Genomic DNA, 21,799 nt, shown 5'->3' with positions numbered 1-21,799 from the left:
ATGAAATATATATAAGATTGTATTGTGTATCAGCTAATAACATGATAATTTTGAGATAGGATATATTATTGATATCAATGTTGGTACCACTGGTGAAGGAGAATTAAATAACTACCTTAGTAGAAATGGAAATGAATTGAGCCAAGACTTAGTATGCTTGTATATAAATTGGAGTAGTAGAGGGTTTATCTACAAATATAATATTCTTACCTTAATAGTAATGATCATATATCATGTGAACTACTATATCACAATACTTTTTTAAACAACAATTGTCATAGTTGAATCTTTAAGTAGTGATGAGAAGGACATGTAAAAATATTGTTAGTACAATATATGTATTGAAAAAATAGGGGCATTATAAATACAACAATTATGTAGACAATGGTGGATTTTTATAGCATTGGTATTAAAAACTAAGCTTTTTGATTGTGACTTAAGAGCATTCTAACAAAAAAACAATCAAACTATCAAATAAGCAAAAATTAAAAGCCAATCAATTGTAATGCTTGTGGTTGGCTAAAAGACCAAAAAATGAGATGGTTGTGGTGGCAATTTCTAAGGCTATGGTTATACTAAATAATAAATTTATTTGTGGTATTGCATTGGATAGATTAAGTATTATGAATCAATGGACAACATCCAATAGGCATGATGTTTGAATCATCTAATTGAAACCAAGCAACATTGTATCCTTAAAGCTTGTAATAGCATCTACAAAGGCATTGATTCTTGTCATATAGATAATAACTAAAACTTTATTAAAGAAGCAATAGGTAGCACCATTGGTAATTGTGACATAAATGTCAATAAATTTGATGTATAAGTTGAAGGATTTTATAATGGCTAAAAAAACTCATCTTATATTGCATCTTATATTAATAATTAATGATTTATTGATGCCTTGAATTTATCTTGGTGTAATTTAAGATTGAATAGAAGCAAGCTTATTAAAAAGAGAGACATAATTGAATTGAAAGAAGACAATTGATATTATGATGGATGATCTTACAGAAGTCTTCACATCTTTATTATTTTGAAATAAACTATTTTATTTAAATGGAGCCTTGATGTTGTTTGGACCTCCAACTTCTTTTTTATATTTTCAAGTTTTTTGAACATTAAAGGTATCAAGTATATGAATTTCAAAGAAAAAAATCCTCAATACATTCTTGTATCACTAAAGAAAACTAAAAAGTTACTCAAAGATGATATAATATTCAACTAAAATAGCTATTGCCAAAAATAAAAAAATAAAAAAGTCTTGAAATAAGATTAAAGATTAAAAAGACATTAGCAAGAGTGAAGAAGGCTTCACTCTTGCCTCTATATATACTCTCAATTAGGAACTATGTGGTGATGTCCTATAGGACCTCCAAAACATGTTGACTTTGCCAAATAAATATTTTAACTTGTAAGAAAAGTTTTTTAAATATATGCCATATAATTAGCTTATTTTATAAGCTTTCAATACGTAGTTAACTTATTGACCAAGTTTCTAACCTACCAATCAACTACAAATACATGTAAAATCAAAACAATATTTGTACAACTTCTAAGAAGCTTCTCAAGAAGATATTATGAAATTAATCTACTTTTATTTATTTTTACCTATTTCTATGTAATCATATAGGTATTTACTAGAGCATATATATATATATTTGTGACATTACATGTTATATGAAGCTTTGTTTGAAAATACACAAAGCACCTAGCTGTAGAAGTTAGAAAGAGTATTGAGACAACAAGATTCTAATTTTAATAGAATCTTAAATAACTCCAATTAAACCTTAAAAATTCTATAAAAAATTTAACCAATCCAAACAAACTTCAAAGGAATTACAAAAGAAGCATGAAGAAATCCTAAATAAATTTAAAAGAAGTATTAAAATAAAATCCAAAATACATCTTTAAATTTTTTTTAAATAAATCTTACTTTAATCTTAGTTAAAATTCTACTAGTCCTTATTTAAAATCTAAGTCAAATTTTAACTAAATCATAAACAAACCGTAAATCTTAATCAATTCTTAAATCCTAAAATAAATCCTAATCAAATTAACATAATCTTGGGGCAGTTTAAAACCTTAATATCTATCAATTATATCATTGATTTTGCTTAGGATTTTACACACCTTTCAAAAACTAGGATAGAAATAAGCACACAAAATTTGAAGAAGATCAAAATTACCAAATAGAAGATCAATCCTAAATTTTGCTCGTATATTGGCCGACCTCTTACTTCAATCCAAATGTTGAACTTTCAATGCTAATATCTCCTTCTTAAATCATTGAATTACCTCCAAAATATACTTGAATTGTGAAAAATCAAGTTTAGTCTTTATACAAAAAAAAAAAAAAAAAAAAAAAAACTTCAATCCAATCAACAGACTATTAAAGATCTTAAAAATACTCACTAATCCTCAAATTTCAATTTTTGAGACCTCAACCCATAAAAACCTTTGTACACTTTAATCAAACTATTTGATTGATCTCAAAATCTTCACACACATTAACATCTATCCAAAATTTATCCATATATATACTACAAAACTCAAGAAACCATCAATTTTGTAAACATACCTTTATTTTTTTAAATCTAATCCAACCAAGAATATTATTAATTTTGAAAATCTTCCAAAAACTGAATATTAACTTGATTGGCATAAAACTAATGCTTAAAATTCTCTTTGCTAGTGTCATCTCAAATCCCACTTTTTGATCCACCAAAGAACCTCAAAATTGCCATAGGTATGTGATTTTGTGCCTCAAAGTCTGATTTTAATCGAAGTTGATAGTTAGTCTTCTCTAAGTATCAATATTTGAAACTTTGAAGTAATTTTTGCTTACATATATTGAAGTAATTTTTTCTTCTAAATATGTCCATATTAATTACTTATTTCATTTACTTTAATTTTAAGTATTTATGTTCCTATAAAATAAATAGAAGCCTCTTCTCTAAAAAGCAATATTGAGACTAAAATTTTTATTACCTTCTTATCACTTATCTTTGTTTTTCTACTATATCTTTCTATCAGATTCTTCTATAATAACATCCATGTTTTTATTTTTCACCATATAGTTGTATTATTATATGACAGCGATTATCATGTATTTACTACATAGTCTGATCTTTATTTTTTTTGAAGATGGTTAATAGGTCCTCTCAGCCATCAATAGTATTCCATACCAAGGCAAAAAACCACCCTATTATTTGATTGTTGTTTAAATATTTATAACTTCCTTCAAATAAAACATTTGAAATACCATCCAAAGTTGGTTCTATCTCTAATAAAATTACCATACATTAGAAGTTTCTTCCAAGGTTGTGATACCAAAGACATTATATCTTGTCATCTTTTTGAGGAAGGATATGTCGTCCTTGAAGATCTTTATCTCAATTATGTCATCTTGAAGATTGTGACAATTACAATGTCTCATTCAATAAGTCAGCAAGTAAAAGCTCTTGAATTGAATCTGCTGATTATTGGTTCTCCATCTCTTTAGTGTCACAAATACATAGAAGCTACAAAAAAAGGATAGAAGGTAGAATGTTGTTTTTTTTGGATCTTCTTTCTTTTACAGTGAAGATTTGCTATTCTTCATCTTGGTTTTGATGGATGTTGTTGATGAAAAGCTTCAACTCTCTCTGCTACATTTGCAAGATTTTTTGTTGGCTTCCATGTATATTTGCCAATATCATATCTACACCAATGAACAAGATATTCCAACCTATTTTGGTGCCGCCTTTAATCTAATACTTCTTCCACCTTGAACTCTTGATTATTATCCACTTCTATAAGATGAAGTGGCATTTATCTTCTTCTTGAGATATTTACTATCTTATATGGCTCAAAAAGAGACATGTAAAATACAGAGTGGATCTTCATAGACTCTGATAGATATAATCAATAAGTAACATAATTGATTCGTTTACTAATAAGAAAAGGTCCAAGTCCATGATAGTCCAACTTGACTTAAGAAGGAGTAGTCTTGATATTGTGAGAAAGCAATCATATCTTGATATCCACATTAAATTGTGATTGTTCCTTGTAATAAGTATCTGCATTAATCTTTTGTCATTTTTCGGCTCTCTTTAATTGTATCTTCATTATTGTAGGTAGCTTTAACAAAAAAATTACCAAATCTTTTGTTACATGATTATCAATTTTTGATAAGTCAAAAGTATCAAGTTGTGGATGATAACTATAATTGACAAAGAAAGGTGTTTATTGAGTAGAAGAATGTACTGAATTATTTTATGCAAACTCTCCAAATGATAAAAAAAATTGTTTAATCATCTTGATAATAGTTGATGGTACATCTTAAGTACTACTCCAAAACTTGATTCATCTCTTCTATTTGCCCATTAATTTGAGGATAAAAAACCAAAGAGACCTTTACATCCACTTTTAAAATCTTGAAAAGAGTTCTCCAAAATCTTGATATAAATTGAGTCCTCTTATCCAATATAATATCTTTAGGTAAACTGTGATAGTGATAGATATTATTAAAAAAAAACTTAGTCATTTCCTCACTTGTGATAGATTTTGTATATGATACAAAATATGCCATCTTTGTAAAATAATCTACTATCACAAATATAAAATCATATGAATCTGAGATTGAAAGATCTGTAATAAAATCCATAGAAACAAAAGACTATAATTGTTCTAGAATTGATAATGGCTGAAGAAGTCCATAAGGTCTATGGTAAGGAATTTTGAATCTTGAAAAAATATCACATGATTATACAAGTCTTTGACTGCCTTTCACATTTGAGGCCATCAAAAATCTCTCGATATTAGTTCTAAAGTCTTGTTATATCCAAAATGTCTAGCCGGTGGAAAGTCATGACAAGTTTGAAGAACATATAATTGTACCCCATCTTTTGAAATATATAATTGTCTCTTAAAATAGAATATATTATTTTTAAATTCAAACTTAGAAGTATCATGAGACTTAAAAGAATTATTTTTAATATCATGGACTAGAGGATTAGAGGATATACTTGATTGAATTTGCTTTACAAAAGTTGAATCAATAGTTTATATCAATTTTATTTCTTAAAGGTGAAAATACTCTAGCTTCAAGAAAATTGTTCTTTGTTGATCAAAAGATGCATTTTCTTCTTTTGATACTAGATAAAAATGTTTAAAAAAGGTGTTTGACAAACCTTGTTGTTTTTTGAGTCAATAAATGATCTTGAAATCAAATCTTGATAAAGACATGCTCTAATAAGTTTAACAACAATTCAAAACATATATCAATATGATATACTTAAGATTCTTGTCATTTGCATATATGATGATTGGACTTAAGGCCCCTTCTAAATAATGATGCCATTTTTGAAATGAATCTATGATTGCAAGGAACTATTTGTTGTAGATCTCATAATTAATCTTAGCTACTAAAACTTTTTTGGAATAGAAAGCTACTACATGGAGTTTGACATCTGCTCCTATTTGTGATAATATTACACATATAGTAAAGTTTGATGCATCTATTTTTATGAAAAATGCCTTCAAAAAGTCAACACAATATAAGATTGGTGCATAAGTAAATTTTTTTTTAAAGTATCAAATAGTACTTCACCTTCTTTATTCTACTTAAGTTTGTCTTTACAAATCAAATGTGTAAGTGGAGCTATAACTTGAAAAAAATTCTTAATGAAGGTCCAATAGTAATTGGCAAAGTCCAAAAATCATTGCACATTTCTTATTATTTTTGGAATCTTTCAATCCATGATAGTCTCGACTTTCTTTGGATCTATCATTAGTCCTTCTTTGGAAATGATGTATCTAAAGAAGTCAATTTAAGTAGTGTTGAATACATATTACTTTAACTTGAAATATAATCTTGCATCTCTAAGTTTTTGTAATACATGACAAAGATAAATTTTATGTTCTTCTTTGTTCTTAAAGAAGATTAAGATGTTGTCCAAATAATAGATAATAAAATTATCAAAAAATTCATGAAAGACATCATTCATTTAATGTTGAAAAGTAGTTGATGCATTTATTCAGTCCAAAAGATATGACATTATATTCAAAATTCCCATACTTGGTTCAAAATGCAATTTTTCATTGATCTCCTTCTTTAATATATATCAGATTATATGCTCCTTATAGATCTATTTTTCTATAAATTTTTGCTTAATTAGGTTGATCAAAAAGTCTTGAAATCAAAGATAGAAGATACCTATTCTTGATGGTGATCTTGTTGAGTCCTCGACAAACCACATATATCTACAGAGGTCCATCTTTTTTCTTCATAAATAAGATAGGAGCCCTAACTAGAGATTTAAAATAGCACATAAAATTCTTAGCCAAGTTTTCATCTATATACTCCTTCAATGCAATTAATTTATTTTGTGATAAGCTATAGATTGATCTAAATGATGATTGAGTTCTTCATAAAGATCAATAGAACCATTATAAGAACGATACTTTAGAAGAATACTTATCTTATTCTTTTCAAAAACGTCCTAGAAATCTTAATATTAATTAGGAATATTAATTGTAGTCTTTTTATCATTAGAAATAGGCATGGCATAAATAGCAAAAGATAACCTTTTTTTTTACAGCGCGCATGAAAGCACTTGCACCTATCAATAAGAATTTGGATGTATTAGACTTGTGTATTTTTACTTAACTAATGGAATTTTGGATTAAACTATTAGAAAAATTAAGGTTATGAAAAATCCAATCTATATAAGGATTATATTTTTTTAACTAAGATAAGTCTAAAATAATCAGATTGGACAAAGATCTTAGTATATTAAATATTACTATGCTATTATGATATTTAATTGTTACATATAAAAAAATAGTCTTAGGTGTAACATTTTTAGAAGATAGCAAACAACCATCTCTAACTTCTATATGTATAGGTTTAATTTTTTTAATAAAAAATATTTCTTATTTTTTGATAAAATCTTTGTTTATAAAATAAGTTGAAGTTCTTGAATCTAATAAAGCTTGGACTTTGTGATTTTTTGGTCCTAAATAAACTTCTATTATAAAACAAGGTGAGGAATCTGAGTAAAAAATAGAACCTTTATTAAGAATTATGTAAGATTTCAACTGTACGGTCTCTATTGTAGCTGAAGAAACTTATTTTTTGATACATTGTCTTCTTTGGCAACCATGCTTCTCAGTTTGTTATTTTGTTGTTTCTTTGGATAATATTGAGCATCGTGTTTAACTTCTCTATAATATAAGCATAAGCCTTCTTGACATTGTCAAATCTTTTCTTGTTTCATGAGAGATTTAAAACATATTATATCAATTTGTATTGGTTTTAGCCTTGATGAATAAATTTCTAAAAACTTAGGATTTGCTATCATTATTTAATTTTTTCTTTTCTAGCTAAGTCTTTGTCCTTGATATCTTTTAAATAATCAATTGTTACATGCAATGGTTTGAGTAATAAATTATTTTAAAGATTTTGCCTTTAACATTATCTATAAAAAATCTTTGATATTATCCTTCAATCCATATTAAAATTTATTGATAAGTGCTTTATCATTCTAATTTATGTAGCAAGCAAGGATTTGAAATTCAACAACATATATGGTGGCTGACTATGATCATTATCATAAAAATAAGTACTTGATTTCTACTATTCTTTCTTAATTACTTTCTCCAAATCTAACTATAAATAGTTGAAGAATTGAATTCAAATTATAAAGAAGTTGTGAATTATTTTCCATTAAAGATGAAAATAAAAAGAAAGCACTTTTTGATAGAAGTACGTCTATAAATCTAACTTGAATAAATTGATTTAAGTATTGGAAAGAATGTAATTTTAGATAGACCTTGACTTGTTGTAGAAATCTTCAATATTTTGATCTTGTTCTATTAAACTTCTCAAGCATACTAATCCTTGTTCCCGTCATACTTGTGGAAGCAAAATTTCTTGAATATGGTTGTGAAGTCAATCTACTTGCTTCTTTCAACTTTACAACTTCTTATTGTAGACTCTGAACTTCTTCCATAGATGTAAAAATAATACTTCTATGATTCACATTGAAAATACATGAAATTTCTACTCTTAGAATATTGACAAACTCATGATGATTTGTAATAGTTGCAAATCTATATTCACTTCTAAAGAAAGTAGCATCCACAATTTTTTCTTCCATAGACAATTCAAAGTAATTCAAAAATTAAATTAAAGGAAGATAATTTGCAACCTTTAATATAAAATAAAATTTTTTACAAAGATAGATAATCCACTCTTTTTTAGGAAAATATTAGTATTAGAAAACAAAATTCTTTGCTGAAAGGTAGGTACTCTGAAATCTTCAAAATACAATAGTAGAAGTAGGATAATATGTTCACTTCTAAAACAAGACAAAAATAATAAGTTAGCACTCTTGTCAAATTATCAAGGACATGAATCTCAAAGAAAGAAATCTTCAATATACTCTTATATCATTAAACAAAACTAGAAAGTCACTCAAAGATGATATAATATTGAAATAGAATCGCTATTGCTAAAAACAAAAAGACTAAAAAAACTTAAAATAAGACTAAAGATTAAAAAAGCATTGACAAGAGTGAAGAAGGCTTCACTCTTGCCTTCATATATACTCTTAACTAGGAGCTATGTGGGAATGTCCTGTAAAACTTCTAAAACATATTGACTTTGCAAGACACATATCTTAATTTACAAGAAAAGTTTTTTATATGTATGCCACATAGTCAATTTGTTTCACAAGCTATCAATACGTGGTTAATTTATTGACTACGTTTCTAACCTATTAATTGACTACAAATATATGTAAAGTTAAAACAACATCTATGTAGCTTTTTAAGAAGGCATTATCAAATTAATCTACTTTTATCTTCTTTTACATATTTCTATGTAATCATATAGGTATTTATTAGAGTATGTATATATATTTGTTGTCATATTGTGGTTTGGCTACCATGTGAAATCATTGTGTTTATATATTTGATATACAATTTACTAAACAACATAGTAAGAGCCATGTTGGTAGATTTTAATTGGTTGTAAAATATAATTAGATTATTATTTTAAAACGAAGTTTTTTAAAAGAAATACTATTAGAATTTACATAACTTTATTTTTATTTAATATTAGCTTTTAAGATTAATTTTAGTTGATAATAACTTTTACATATTTAAAGTCACCTTTGTTAGACATTGGTGATCCTTGAAGTCTTATTTTGTTTCCTTATTTGATGTTTTGAACATATATTATATAAATCTTATTAGAAAAAGGATTAAAAAAAGATTTTGGTAGAAAAAAAAAAGTTAAGACATCCATATGGATGAATGGAGATGGATGATAAAAATCTCTATTCCTATTGGCCAAAAATCATGTCCAATGGATTTCAAGGAGGTTGCTTGAGGTCTTATTAAGGTTTAGGATTACTCTTTTAAATTTATTTGAGCTTTGAAGGCTAAAATCAGCAAGTTTAGGATTTTGGCTATGGTTTTGATATAAATTTTGTGTGATTTGGAATTTATATGAAAGAGATATGGACTCTCAAAGTTAAGGTGATGATTTTGTATCTATTGTCATTCTTTTGAATATAACGCATGTATACGGAAAGAAATAAAGGATTGGCGATTGAAATTGGAGAGGACACTTTTTTGGCTACACTTTTTGTATACTATCTAATGAATTCCAACTTGGGATAAAGGAGATATTAGAAATTAAGGTTAGGACTTCAAATCTAAAAGTAGTAAGTGACCTAATTCACTAGTGGTTGTGTTTTGAGCTATATCTTGAGCAATTTGACAAGATTTTGGCTCAAAATTTCTAAAAAAATATATAATCATGTTAATAAAAATTTTGAATAAATTATGGCATTTGAATTTTGGATTTTTGAGATATAAAGAAAATAGTACTTGGGTACTTATAAGTTAAGATTTAAGGCACCTCCTAGGATTTCTAAGATGACAAAAGATCGGTAGCAAAATTACAATTCATTGTTTTTGTAGTAAAGCTTAAGGATAATAGCTACATTATTTAAAAATTTGAGAGAAACTGAATAGTTGGATCAAGAGATATGAATTTCTAAAATGCAAGAAGAAAAAATCCTTTGTAGGAAAAATATGTTTTGAGGGATAATTTTACAATTTGAAAATTTTATATAAAGTGAAGAGATTTTGGAAGCCAATATTTTATATATAAGTTTAAGATAGAATAAATCACTTATTGGAGCTTAACTAATAAGTTAAAAATAAACTTTCTATAACTAGATACCTTGTGTATTTACAAGTTGCAAATCATGTCATATGACACCATGACAAAGGGTCATAATGAACAACTTATCGTATTATATTCTAAGGTATTGTAAATGTTGCATAACTATATTTTGTGCTTAAATCTTCTTGTACCAAAAGTATCTTTGGAATTTTTGAGCTTATTCTAGTAGATGTTATTATGTAATAGGACTAATTATTCTATGAAGCTTTTTAAGGTGAGAGTTTATTCAATGCTCTTTTAATCATGTATGTATTGATCATTAAAGCAAGAAAAATCAAGTACGTTATGTTAGTTGTGGCGGCTAAAATAATAACTACTTATTTGATTTTTATTTATTAGAAGGATGATGAATCTAAGTTTTGAAGATAAACATTTAGATGTAATAACATGGCTTCATTAGATGAAAACATGTTGATCGTGGCTTTGTATATCAAGTTGGGCAAAAGGAATCAAATGAAGTGTTGTCATGCTACTTGACACATAAATTTTTCTTCATTGTTCATGGCAAATTTAGTATGATGGATAAATAATGAGAAATATAGATCTAAATTATTTCTATGATGATACTTAGTATTGTTATGATAGTGTCAAGGACAAGAACTCGATGAAAAAGTAATTGAGATAAGTGAGCCTTCACTCAAAGAAAGATAACAAAATATAAATAAACAAGTATGTATATTGAAAGAGAAACTCGAATAGCTATTGCCAAAAGACAAGAAAACTAGAGACCCTTGAAACTAGACTGGAAGCAAGAAAGAAGTTGACAAGAGTTAAGAAGGCTTCACTCTTGTCTCTATATATACTATCTAACTAGGGGCTACATGGCGACATTCTATAGGACCTCTAATATGTGTTGACTTTGTAGGACACATGCCTTGACCTACAAGGCAAGTTTTTCTACATGTGGGCCACATAGTTACCTTGATCTTCAAGCTAACAACATATGTGGCACATGGCCAACTTGTTGACCATGTTTCTAATCCAAAAAGTCAATTAAAGACACCTATGAAGTCAAAGCAACGTCTATGAAGCTTTTAGGAAGCTTCCATATTAAATACTATAGAATTAACTTACTTTTACCTACTTTTATTTACTTCTACTTATTTATATATGTAATTACTAGCTTACATGAGTATGTCCATGACAGATAGTTAGAAGCTAGATTTTCTTGATATACAAGTATGAACAAGATTTTATCCAATTGTTGTATTTGTATCCAAGTCCGTGGAGCGGTTTGATTAAGTCATAAATTAAATAGATGACATACATCTCCTAATAGAAAAGGTACAATATTGTAAGACATAATATGTATCTATGTCATGATATACATTGACAAGAATGATAAAGTTATAAATGAATTTAAGATAGTCATATTGCAAGGAGAATTTCTCAAAGGAAAGTATAGGTAGTTTATTAAGGTTGGCACAAACGTTGGAAGCATACTCCATATTAGTAGCTATAGCTTGTGTAACTCATGACATGTAGGTGACAATTAGAGTAGTTTTTGAAGGTACTAGATTATCAACTATCATTATAATATGTCAAAGTATATGTAATATATAGTCTTTGAGTAAGAAGTGTATTAATTGTTATAAAGACATAGAAACTAACTATTCTTAGAGTATTGAAAGTAGATTCTTAAAGATGATACTTAGTTTTGTTTCTTGTATTGGAAATGTCAAGGTCATTTAGATTCGTAACTAGATAATTTTTAATACCATAGATATTATGTTTGTTACAAATTCCTTACTAATCAAATAAAATGATGTATATAGATGTGTCATATTTGTGAATAACTTTGATACTATAAGTTTTTTAAGTTTAAGAAGAATGAATAATATAAAAAAAATAAGGGATCTACTTTAACAAAAGGTCTCTAGTATGGATTTGATTGGATATGTATTTTAATATTTTTGTAAGAACATAATAACTATGGATTAATATATTTATTTTTAACTAGTGTTAAGCACAACTCTAAGAAGCCTTCCTTAGTGCATTGCAAAGTTGTTATATAAAAATATACTTGCTTGTCTTTGAAAGATAGAATAATGTCTTATAATCCAAAGATATTATGCTTCTCATGCCTCACATCTTAGTTATTAAAGAGTAGTAGGTCAAGAGTGTTTGGTATGATACAAAAGTTTTTGCGCTAGATATAGAAATTACTTAGTGGAATCCACTTCCTCAATTAAAGAACCGTCCCTAGGTATTTATTGAAAGGATAAGAGGTTTTGTTGATCTTATGTAAGTGATAGTATAATGTGTTACTGAGTGAAGAATTGTGCTTCTATCAAAAGGTTGGTTCCTCCTATCGAATTAATAAAATATTTGAGCTTTGATTAGGATATTGATATAAAAAAGGCATAGACTTTTCAAAGCAATTTGTATGACAAGCAAAGATGAAGCAAGTAGAATCAAGAAAAGAATCTTATGCCATAACCACTTGATTTGAGGAGAATGTAGAACTTTGATGCTTATCGATGAAGTGCATGTATTATGAAGTTGGTAAAAAATTCTCTATATTATGTGTCTCCAATAGTTGTTGGTATAAGTCTTGGTTATCCAATTCAAATGAAAGTTGTGTGGGACTTATTAGTGGGATGAAGTAGCTTCTTTGGTGGATGTCTCTTGTATCAAGTTATTAGATTTCATATGCTAGGTATTTATCAAAATCTTGTGACTTCCCAAAAGACTTCCAAACTCACTGACTTAAGATTTTTCTAGTAGCCATCACAGCAACTTATATTGACATGGTTTCTACATCCCAACAGCAAGCCTCAATTCTTGTGCATCTTAGTTCATGCAATATTTTATCTCTACCAAAGATCTAACCAATTGCAATTGTAGTCTCAATCAATGAAGAGAGACCAACAAAGATTGACATGACAATCTGCAAAGTATTTGAGTTTCATTGGAAAAACATTAACTTAGTGATAGAGCAAAGAAAACACATGGATAAGAATTATTTATATGAGACATGGAATATGTAAACTAGTGCAAATAATGTTGATCTAGTGATGTAGAAAGTTTGTCTTCCTGGTAATTATCAAAACATGGTGACAAAGAAAGAACCCAGCTATGAGAATCAACCCACTCTGGAGTTATGCTGCAAACGTCTATGAATTCCTCCTTTCTAAAATCATGTTGAACAACACAATACAAATGTAATTAAAAAAACCAGGTTCAGGATGTTACAGTAGGGAATTCGCTTTCTTCAGGTTGCAGAAATCCTCCAGTGCAAAGCATAACAAAGGTTTCCTCAACATTGCTATCACGCTTCGAAGTTCTACCTCAGCACAACATTCAGTCTCACCACGTTGTTCTTTGTGCCAAATGAGAACTACTATCTTCACGAATCGTCAACCCCACCTTGCCTCAAAGTGAATCACTCAGGTCCATGAAGTGTTGTTGCCATCAATCATCCGAGACGCACAACCAAATCCTGAGATACCCACCTCTAATTTGGCATGTTGGAAACTCTTCCGTGCTGGTTGCTAGAATTTGGCAGGGGCATAACATTCTGAGAGTCACTGAAAGCTAATTTTACTCAGATCTTGCACTTCCTTTGAGTATTGTACGCAGAACAGAAATGAGATATGGTCTGTGGTCTGCATATGACCACGAAGATGCCCTGCTCTCCACAATGGGAAGCCCAAGAAAACAACATCCCATGATTGGCAGCTCCAGCCCCATGTTGTCAATGAGAAATAGTTCAGGTGGCACAGAAAGTTTGAAACAGACAGCTTGTAATTGAAGCCATGTATTGGCGTGGTCCTCGAAGCAAGAGTACGTATTCTTTGTACCATAAAATTTTGTGTAATATTATGGTGGATCTGGTGCACCACGACTATAGAAGCGAAACAGTATATGAATCATGTGACTGTTCTGAATGTTTTGGGACCGCATTTCAAGTCCTCGACCTCACGAAGGAGTGCACGCTCCACACACGCACAAGACAAAATATAAAATAACAGCAAGACACAACGTGAGCGCGCGCACACACACGCACGCACACACACATGAATATATATATATATATATATATCTGTAGGAAGCTATTGCTTTGAGACTGGAGGGAACTAATAGTTCATTCAACAAGGAAACAGTACAAGATTGGGGAGCAGCGCATGTGATTGCATGGATGATGAACGGAAAAGGAAACTACGAATGAAACGCTAACATTGGCAGCTGCCAACATTAACATAACTGCAATCTGATTATCCCATAATAACGCTAAAGCCATGCAGCCACACATGAAGTCAAAACAAGCGTAGCGCGCTCTCCAACGTAACGCTGGCAGGTGGGGCCACGAAGATTCACTCGGATGGTGAGCGATTCATTGCTGCACAAACCCCATGTCGTATTCCTCAACATTTTATTCTGAGAATTCGATGAGTGAGCAATATTGGGTTTGTGAAACATGTAAGTAGCCCACCGATCCAAACTATTCATCAATGAGTGGTCTTTTTGCATGGTTCTTCTAGCAATAATCCTGAGGCACATGGACACCCACGGACAAAACCAAACGATGTTGACCTTGCAAAGGAGCCCCAAGTAAAAGGAAAAGATGCTGCGACGTTTATATTGACCAGGATTGTGTATTGAAGAGCCAGTTCTTTGGGATTATTCCCTCAATCAACATCCTTGTCGATAACTAAGCCTGTGCTACAATTATGAGGAGAAATACCCTGTATATTCAACAGAATTATCCCTAGGCAATATTTGTCGACTCTTGTAATAGTTTTAGCATTTAGAATAGATTTACGGAGAATTTTTGAGCTGTAATTGGAGCATTTCTTTTATTGGCAAAGCAATTCCAACCATCTCTTTACATCAGTTTTTGACTTGGGCAATGGAAAAAAAGTACTTGCTCCGTTGTTGCCATGCTCATCATCGAATCCTGCCCTGTTCTAACGAGAAGCAGGAGTAAAGGTTTGAAAGTCCACCATTTCACATTCATGATTTATCCATTCGTCACGAGTGATTCTGAATACTGTTTGTGTTTGTGTGTGTGTGTGTGTGTGTGTTTGTGTTTTATTTATATATATATATATATATATATGAATAGAGAAAATGCCCGCCAATGTCAACTTGATCAATAACCAGTCTACTAATCACAAGTCAGGTTATAATTTTTTTTAATTTTTTAATTTTATTTGTTCACCTCGTGCTTTCAACGCTCTGCAAATCTAGAAGAACCAGAGCTAACCTCAGGAACATCAAACGAGACTAGCAGCACAGTTGATAGGATATGCCGTCCCTGAAATGATTCGAATAGTGGCACTGATTATGTTCTCCAGTTAATGAAAGTGGCTGAGGAATTCACTTTACAGCACCGTAGTTCTGTACTCAGCCAATAATTCATTCGATATGCATGATGCCAACCTGAGGTTGCTCAAATTCCCCCAAATTTCAATGCGTGGTCCCATTGTATTATTCACATGTCGAAGTGGATAAGAGGTGTTGGGTGAAAGCCGTTGCAGCCAAGGCCCCCTATCCACCATCTGTGCAAGCTTCGATTAACTTCAAAGCAGGCAGTCTTCGTTCAAATCAGACAAAGTTCTGATCGGAGATGGGACCCTCGGTGATTAAGCATACTTTATGCCATCAACTAGACAGCTACTGAAATAACCCTAGAATGGTACAGAAAAACAAAACAAAGCCCTAAAACTTGAGCTCTCTGCACAGGAACCCATGACTCAAATGATTGACAAACCATTGATTAAATTGTGATTCATGCGTAATCAACAACTGATCGAATCGTCACCAACCTAGAGAACGGCAGTGTTGATGAACAAACTCGTGGGGGAGGGTGGATCTGTAAGCTCTTCCGGAGTCACTGCTGTGGGTTTTGGTAGCGAAAGATGTCAACTACATTGGTTGATGCGGTTGGGTTGAAGCCTGTACACTAGTTTTGACTGGGCTCTGATGTGATTTGACTGAAATTCCGGAGTTTACAGTGATATCGTACTGAAAACATTGCAAACCTGTTAGGAGGCACTACCGTCCCCTCGATCAACCCAGCGCCAGATCATTGGCTTTGCATGCACAGGTTCTAAACCACGGCGATCTCCCCCCCCCCCCCCCATTCCAGGTAAAGCCAAAAAGGCTTTAAAACTTGTGTAAGTCAATGAAAGAAGAACTAAGTTGACCTCACAAGACCGCAAGCATGACATACTGAACGACCTCAGTTACCGATTTGCGTAAGATTCTGGAAGCGTGCCGGCCATACTCGCACTAGAGCTGTAGAGATTTTACCTCAATGTCACCTGAGGCATACTGCAAGTTTCATTTTGGGCTCTTTTTTTTTTTTTTTTCTTTTTTTGTGTACAATCTGAGAGTTCAATTACTTTTGGTTTTCAATGTGTTTCATGCGCACTTTTGTCGAGAGATGACAGTGACCGGGTAGAGTCGGCAGGTAAACGGTCTCCACCAGCACCAGTTGCCGTCACCATGCTAAGTACAAACGTCTACATCCGTTTCTATAATTTGCACTGGGGGCAATCCCAGTGTCCGCACTAGGGTCGTCCTCTAATCCTGGACGACTACAAACGTGCTTGTGAGCGAGCTCTCGGCTTGAAAACATCCCCCTTGCAATCCTTTCATGGTGATACCTATGCCAAGCATCACACTTTTCAGGCAGTCGCTGCCGTTTTACGCATTTCTCTTGCACATTTGAAACGCTCCTAGGTTGTGGACCCTAGTCATTGTTGGTTGGTCGGTATTCAAAAACGTCGCCGGGTTTCTCACTTTCCCTCACTATATTGGCTTTAGCTTCCGCTGTTCTGCTGCGATTGAGCTTGAAGTAGAGGAAGGTGCTGTTGAATGGCGACGTAGATGGGTCGCCCATTGACAATAAGTCTTCCAAATTGATCGACGTGTGCAAATTAGTCATTACTTGAGCTGCAAGATTGGAATAGAAACAGTCCAGATTGTGTAGAGTTCCCGACGCTGTTAAAACCTTGTTGAAGAAAGGGTGGTTCTGGTGATGGTTATGGCGAGAACAAGATTTGTGATGTGGGTGTTCGTCGCCTTGAGCTTGTCCATGCGAATGCCTCCCTCGGTTGAAGCTTCGCGCGATGGCCCGAGTAGCATAGAATTTTACGTACACAATCCCGGATTGTTCACCCCATTCCCCAACCCCACCGAAGTTGTTCAACTGGCTATGAAAGGTTCCGAACCAAGGCCACGAAGCTTCAAGAGTCGCATCATCACGTTCAACCACGCCATCACCGGGACACACTACAAGAATTCCCCCGTCCTTGGCAGAGCTCACGGCATCCGAGTGGTAGACAAGGTGGGCGACGGCCCTTTGGCTTTCACGTGGCTTTTCACCGCCAGCTTCAACACGAGCTCATTCGACGGCACTCTGAGCTTTCAGGGGACCACACTCAACTTTCCTTCCTCCGACTTTAGCGACGTTGCCGTGACGGGCGGCACTGGCAGCTTCAGATTCGCTCGTGGCTACGCGACCTTCACGAATTTCTATAGAGACGACGAGATCTCGGTTCTGGAAGGTCAACATTTCCAAGTCTTCCTCCGATACTAGGTTGCACAATTCATTGGCTTCATCAGAAGATGGGGTGAGTGGATGAATTAGAATCTGTATCAAGATGTATGTAGATAGATGGAGCGGTCTTTAATTCTGCGAGTTAATGGGTGGGAGACGTTTTAACAACCTGAGGATAAAAGTTTTAGAAATCCATTACATGGTTTCGTACGCAAATGACGCTCTTCACTCGAGCATCGCTTATTCGACTCCACTGGACGCGTTCTTTCATTGCCCATCCTGATTGTTTGAGTTTGTGACGTAGATTCTTCTTTCATAGATATTCGTGGCAGCTACTGTGCAGCTATGTTAATGGAGTGGCGCGTACTTCACGTTTGCGAGTGCCGTGATAAGAAATTGAGGCCTTCTTGAGGCGTGATGTATTACAAAATTATGCTAAAAATGAATGTACAGGTTCGTCAAGCTATAGAGAGAGTGGTAAAATAGTTCAACATGAAGCCAGAGTAGTGTGTAGCATCACTAAGGTTTAAATCTTCCATCACGCTTGAAATATCGAACACGCCACCAGAATTCAGATTGAATTATATCTGCTGTACACGCCCACATGCTTACGCTTGCAAATTCTACTCTAAAAACTATACACAAAATCGAAAATATTATGATAATCTACAAACGTGCATTGAACTTTACGGTCTCTTGGCCAAAAGCTCGCTAACGAAATTGTACACTCAGACACAAAGGGGGCCATGGCTGTCCTCAAAGACAGGGGACTGATCGTTCAACAGCCAACTGCATGATGGTTTCGCGGTTGTTGGTGACCAGGATTAGAGATACCACAATGCAAGTTTGGTTTAGAGATACCACAATCCGGATCAGAGATACCACAATCAGTGGAATCCATTCTGATGGAAAATAGTCAAGCCGATTATTCTCGCACTGCTTCGCACTAGAACGGGGTGTGCGGTTTTTCCCAAACGGCCGAGAAATACACTTCGTCCTTGCCCTTGTCCGTTTTCGGCACGGTGACCCACATGTGCGCCTTGTAGCGGAGGCGCTTGAAGTAGAACATATACTCGGCAAGCTCCTCCCGGTGGCAGAAGAATCTGTCCAGCCAAAGGAGGCCGCCCCTGCGCAGGACACGGTCGAAGTCGAAGAGGATGAAATCCAGAACCTGGTGGTCAACCCAGGCATCAAGAAACATGGTGGTGTGCACAATGTCCAGCGTGTTGTCGAAGAACGGGAGGCGCTGGTTGATTGATATGTAGAGCGGGACCAGGCCACGAAGCGCAATCGTCTCGCTGAAAGGGGCGCCCAAGTTGAGCGTTGTGGACACGATGGTAACATCGTGTTCCTTCATGCGTGCTGCGAAGGTGCCTGTGCCCATGGAATAGTCCAACCCGATGCGGACCTCCCCGGGCTTCAGCGCGAGCACGTCGGTGATCAGAAACTCCCCGTCGGTGGTATTCGGCACCACCCAACGCTGCTTCTCGAGGATTTCTAAGTCGAAGCATGGACTGCACTTAAAGAATTTCTTGCGGTGCACGTAATCTGCTAAACATGAGAAATTCTTACAGAAGTAGTTGTCCCACCGGATGTTCTCATTAGCGGGAATGGCCCACAAGGACTCATTTGCAGGGGGAGGTGGCTTGTATACCTTCGGACCCTGCGCACGGCATCGCCGCCGCGGAAGAGGTTCGCATCCCCTGAGGATGAGCTGCTGTGCAATCACCCAATCGTCCCTGCAAACCTCCCCTATGTCGTAATCCATGTACTTCTCTAATAAGCCCTTGCTGGACACACAGGCGTGCCCAATTGTGCCATAGGTAGCACTCACGCCCATAAAATTCTTGGCTCCTCTTCGATTCTCCCTAACCTGTTCCGCCACCGAAAATACACAATCTCCCTGTTAAACCCTACAAGCAAGAAAGAAATGTGCCACAGAAAATCCAAAGAATTTGATGGGATTGGTAGTACCGAGAGGTATTTGCGAAGCTCATCCTGAGCGAAAAAATCGTACAACGGTTCTGAGGGCGCCGAGTTACTCCCCTTGACCGATGGTGTTTTCACACGATTCACCAGCTTCGTGTCCTCCATGGACACAATCCCTTTGTCGCCGCCAGCAACATTGGCCAAGAGGTTGTTGACATTGAACTCGGTCGGATTCATTTCCGATGACTGCCTTCGCTTCAGCTCCTTCAGACTCTTTGCGATACCATCCAGCCCAATGATGAGATCCGAGAGCATGCTATGGGTTCGTGACCTCTCGAGCTTCAAATCCGCGACCGCGGTAGGTAGGGAGAGAGAGAACCTTTTCTTCCCAGCATTTTGCGCATCAATCGATGCTTTGAGTGCCTTCTCCTGCAAGGCACTCAGCTTGAGGAGCAAAAATTCGAGGTGAACGACAGTGTCATCGGGAGTCTGCGAGCCCGATGGTGCAATGAGCTGCTCGGATGGGATGGACGAGAGGAAGAACAAGGTACCCGCCAAAAGCGTGAGAAGAACGGCAAGGAAGACAAAAGCCCAATTGAACGCTGCTTTACGAGGATTCCGACTGGGCATCAACCCATGCCTCGGCGAGTGTTTGGGAGTCTCACGCACCAGCAGCCGGTGAGTCTCAATGCTGAGCGACCGTTGAAACTCTTTCATCACCGACGGGTTCAGCCCATCTCGGATCATCGTTGCACCCGCCCGAGGAACCAAACTTGGTTTTCTAGAACCCTAAACCAGAATCCGAATGTACTCGCAATCAATTTTCTAAACACTAGTTCGGAATACACCGCCAATGCGACCGAGCGGCATTGTTAAGCAACACTAGCTAATGCGCCGGTAGTTACTCACTCCCACAAATGAGTACACAAGTCCATGACGAATAATCAGACCGAGGTATATCCTGGCTCAATGTGTGGGCAACTGCAAACGCGCTAAGTCTCAAATCAATAAGCAAACTTGCTTGCCAACCTCCATCACATACATTAATTACCCTCGTCCACCAGAGATAAAGAAGCATCTTGAAAATCTAACTGCATCTTGTAGTCCTCACTGTTCCTTCCGCTCCCTAGTCTAGTGTGTGATGACGCCAGTAAGTCTGACTCAAAATTACGACACATCAAAACTTCCGTTGCGCATTCACACGCCTTTTCCAAAATCAGTCCCAAAAGTGCTTAAACCTTCTAATCTCTGCTGCTCGTGCACTCCAGCGAATTCAGACTCAAATCTCGGATCCAAACCATGGTTAGATAATACTTTTTAACTCAACCTAATGGACTGCTGGTAATTGCTAAATATGATAAAAGTCAGCACCTCGTCAGACTTCGGAGTGACCTGTACAGTAAAAGTATCCAGTTTCTACTTGTTTTCAGTGAAGTCTGTCGCTCCACAGCACTTTCCTGCATGGGACGATCCGTTGGATTTTCTTCGCAAGTTTCGCCTACAATCACATTCCAACTCCATGTCGACCTCCCCACGAACGCCAGTAGTTCCTGTTGTGATGATTTCTAGAACCAGTGAAACGGCTACCTTCGCGAGGGCGTCCACTTTCTGCGGCATTTCCAAGCACGGGGCTCCGACCGCAGTAGCACACATGCGTTCCACGATTGTCAGCCAACACGCCGAAAAGCCTCATCGATGAGACATCAACGAATACTTCAATTCCACTCCACCAAATTCAGCCTCTTGTGAGCTACAGTACGCTAATTCGCTAATATGATGAAAATGAGCGATGAATTCGAACCAGCACCCACCGACTTGCTTATTTCGGAGGCTCCACTGCTCAATCACACACGAAAATGTGGCGGCCGAGTCCTGTCTTCCGGAACATCCAGCGAACACCAGACCAATCGTCAAAATCGACTCGACTGATCAGAATTGTACGAACGCGTCACGGAATTCCGAAGCTCGGCGACAACAAGCAGACGAGCAAACTACACGTATTATAACGCGTATTCATTATGATATGTTACTACGATACAAATTATACGATACGTAAAACATGAGAGCGTACAACACGATCTTCCGGACCACGTTAAAGTGAATAAAGGATCTCGCCA

General features: G+C 34.8%; 2 protein-coding genes across 2 annotated transcripts; one reads left to right on the top strand and one right to left on the bottom strand.

Moving 5' to 3' along the window:
- The first annotated feature begins 16,636 nt into the window (after positions 1-16,636).
- Positions 16,637-18,006, top strand: LOC112290867 (disease resistance response protein 206). Its single transcript, XM_024537665.3, has one exon. It carries the CDS (start codon positions 17,232-17,234, stop codon positions 17,790-17,792), a length of 561 nt encoding a protein of 186 aa, XP_024393433.1. The 5' UTR covers positions 16,637-17,231; the 3' UTR covers positions 17,793-18,006.
- A 291-nt stretch (positions 18,007-18,297) lies between these two features.
- LOC112290866 (uncharacterized) lies at positions 18,298-21,616 on the bottom strand. Its single transcript, XM_024537664.3, has 2 exons — positions 19,728-21,616; positions 18,298-19,626 (listed from the first exon to the last, which is right to left on the bottom strand). Exons 1-2 carry the CDS (start codon positions 20,427-20,429, stop codon positions 18,700-18,702), a joined length of 1,629 nt encoding a protein of 542 aa, XP_024393432.1. The 5' UTR covers positions 20,430-21,616; the 3' UTR covers positions 18,298-18,699.
- Between the last annotated feature and the right edge of the window lie 183 nt (positions 21,617-21,799).

This window comes from Physcomitrium patens, chromosome 13 (assembly GCF_059467195.1).
Source record: "Physcomitrium patens ecotype Gransden chromosome 13, ASM5946719v1, whole genome shotgun sequence".
NCBI lineage: Eukaryota > Viridiplantae > Streptophyta > Bryopsida > Funariales > Funariaceae > Physcomitrium > Physcomitrium patens.
This window is presented reverse-complemented; position numbering and strand designations above follow the sequence as displayed.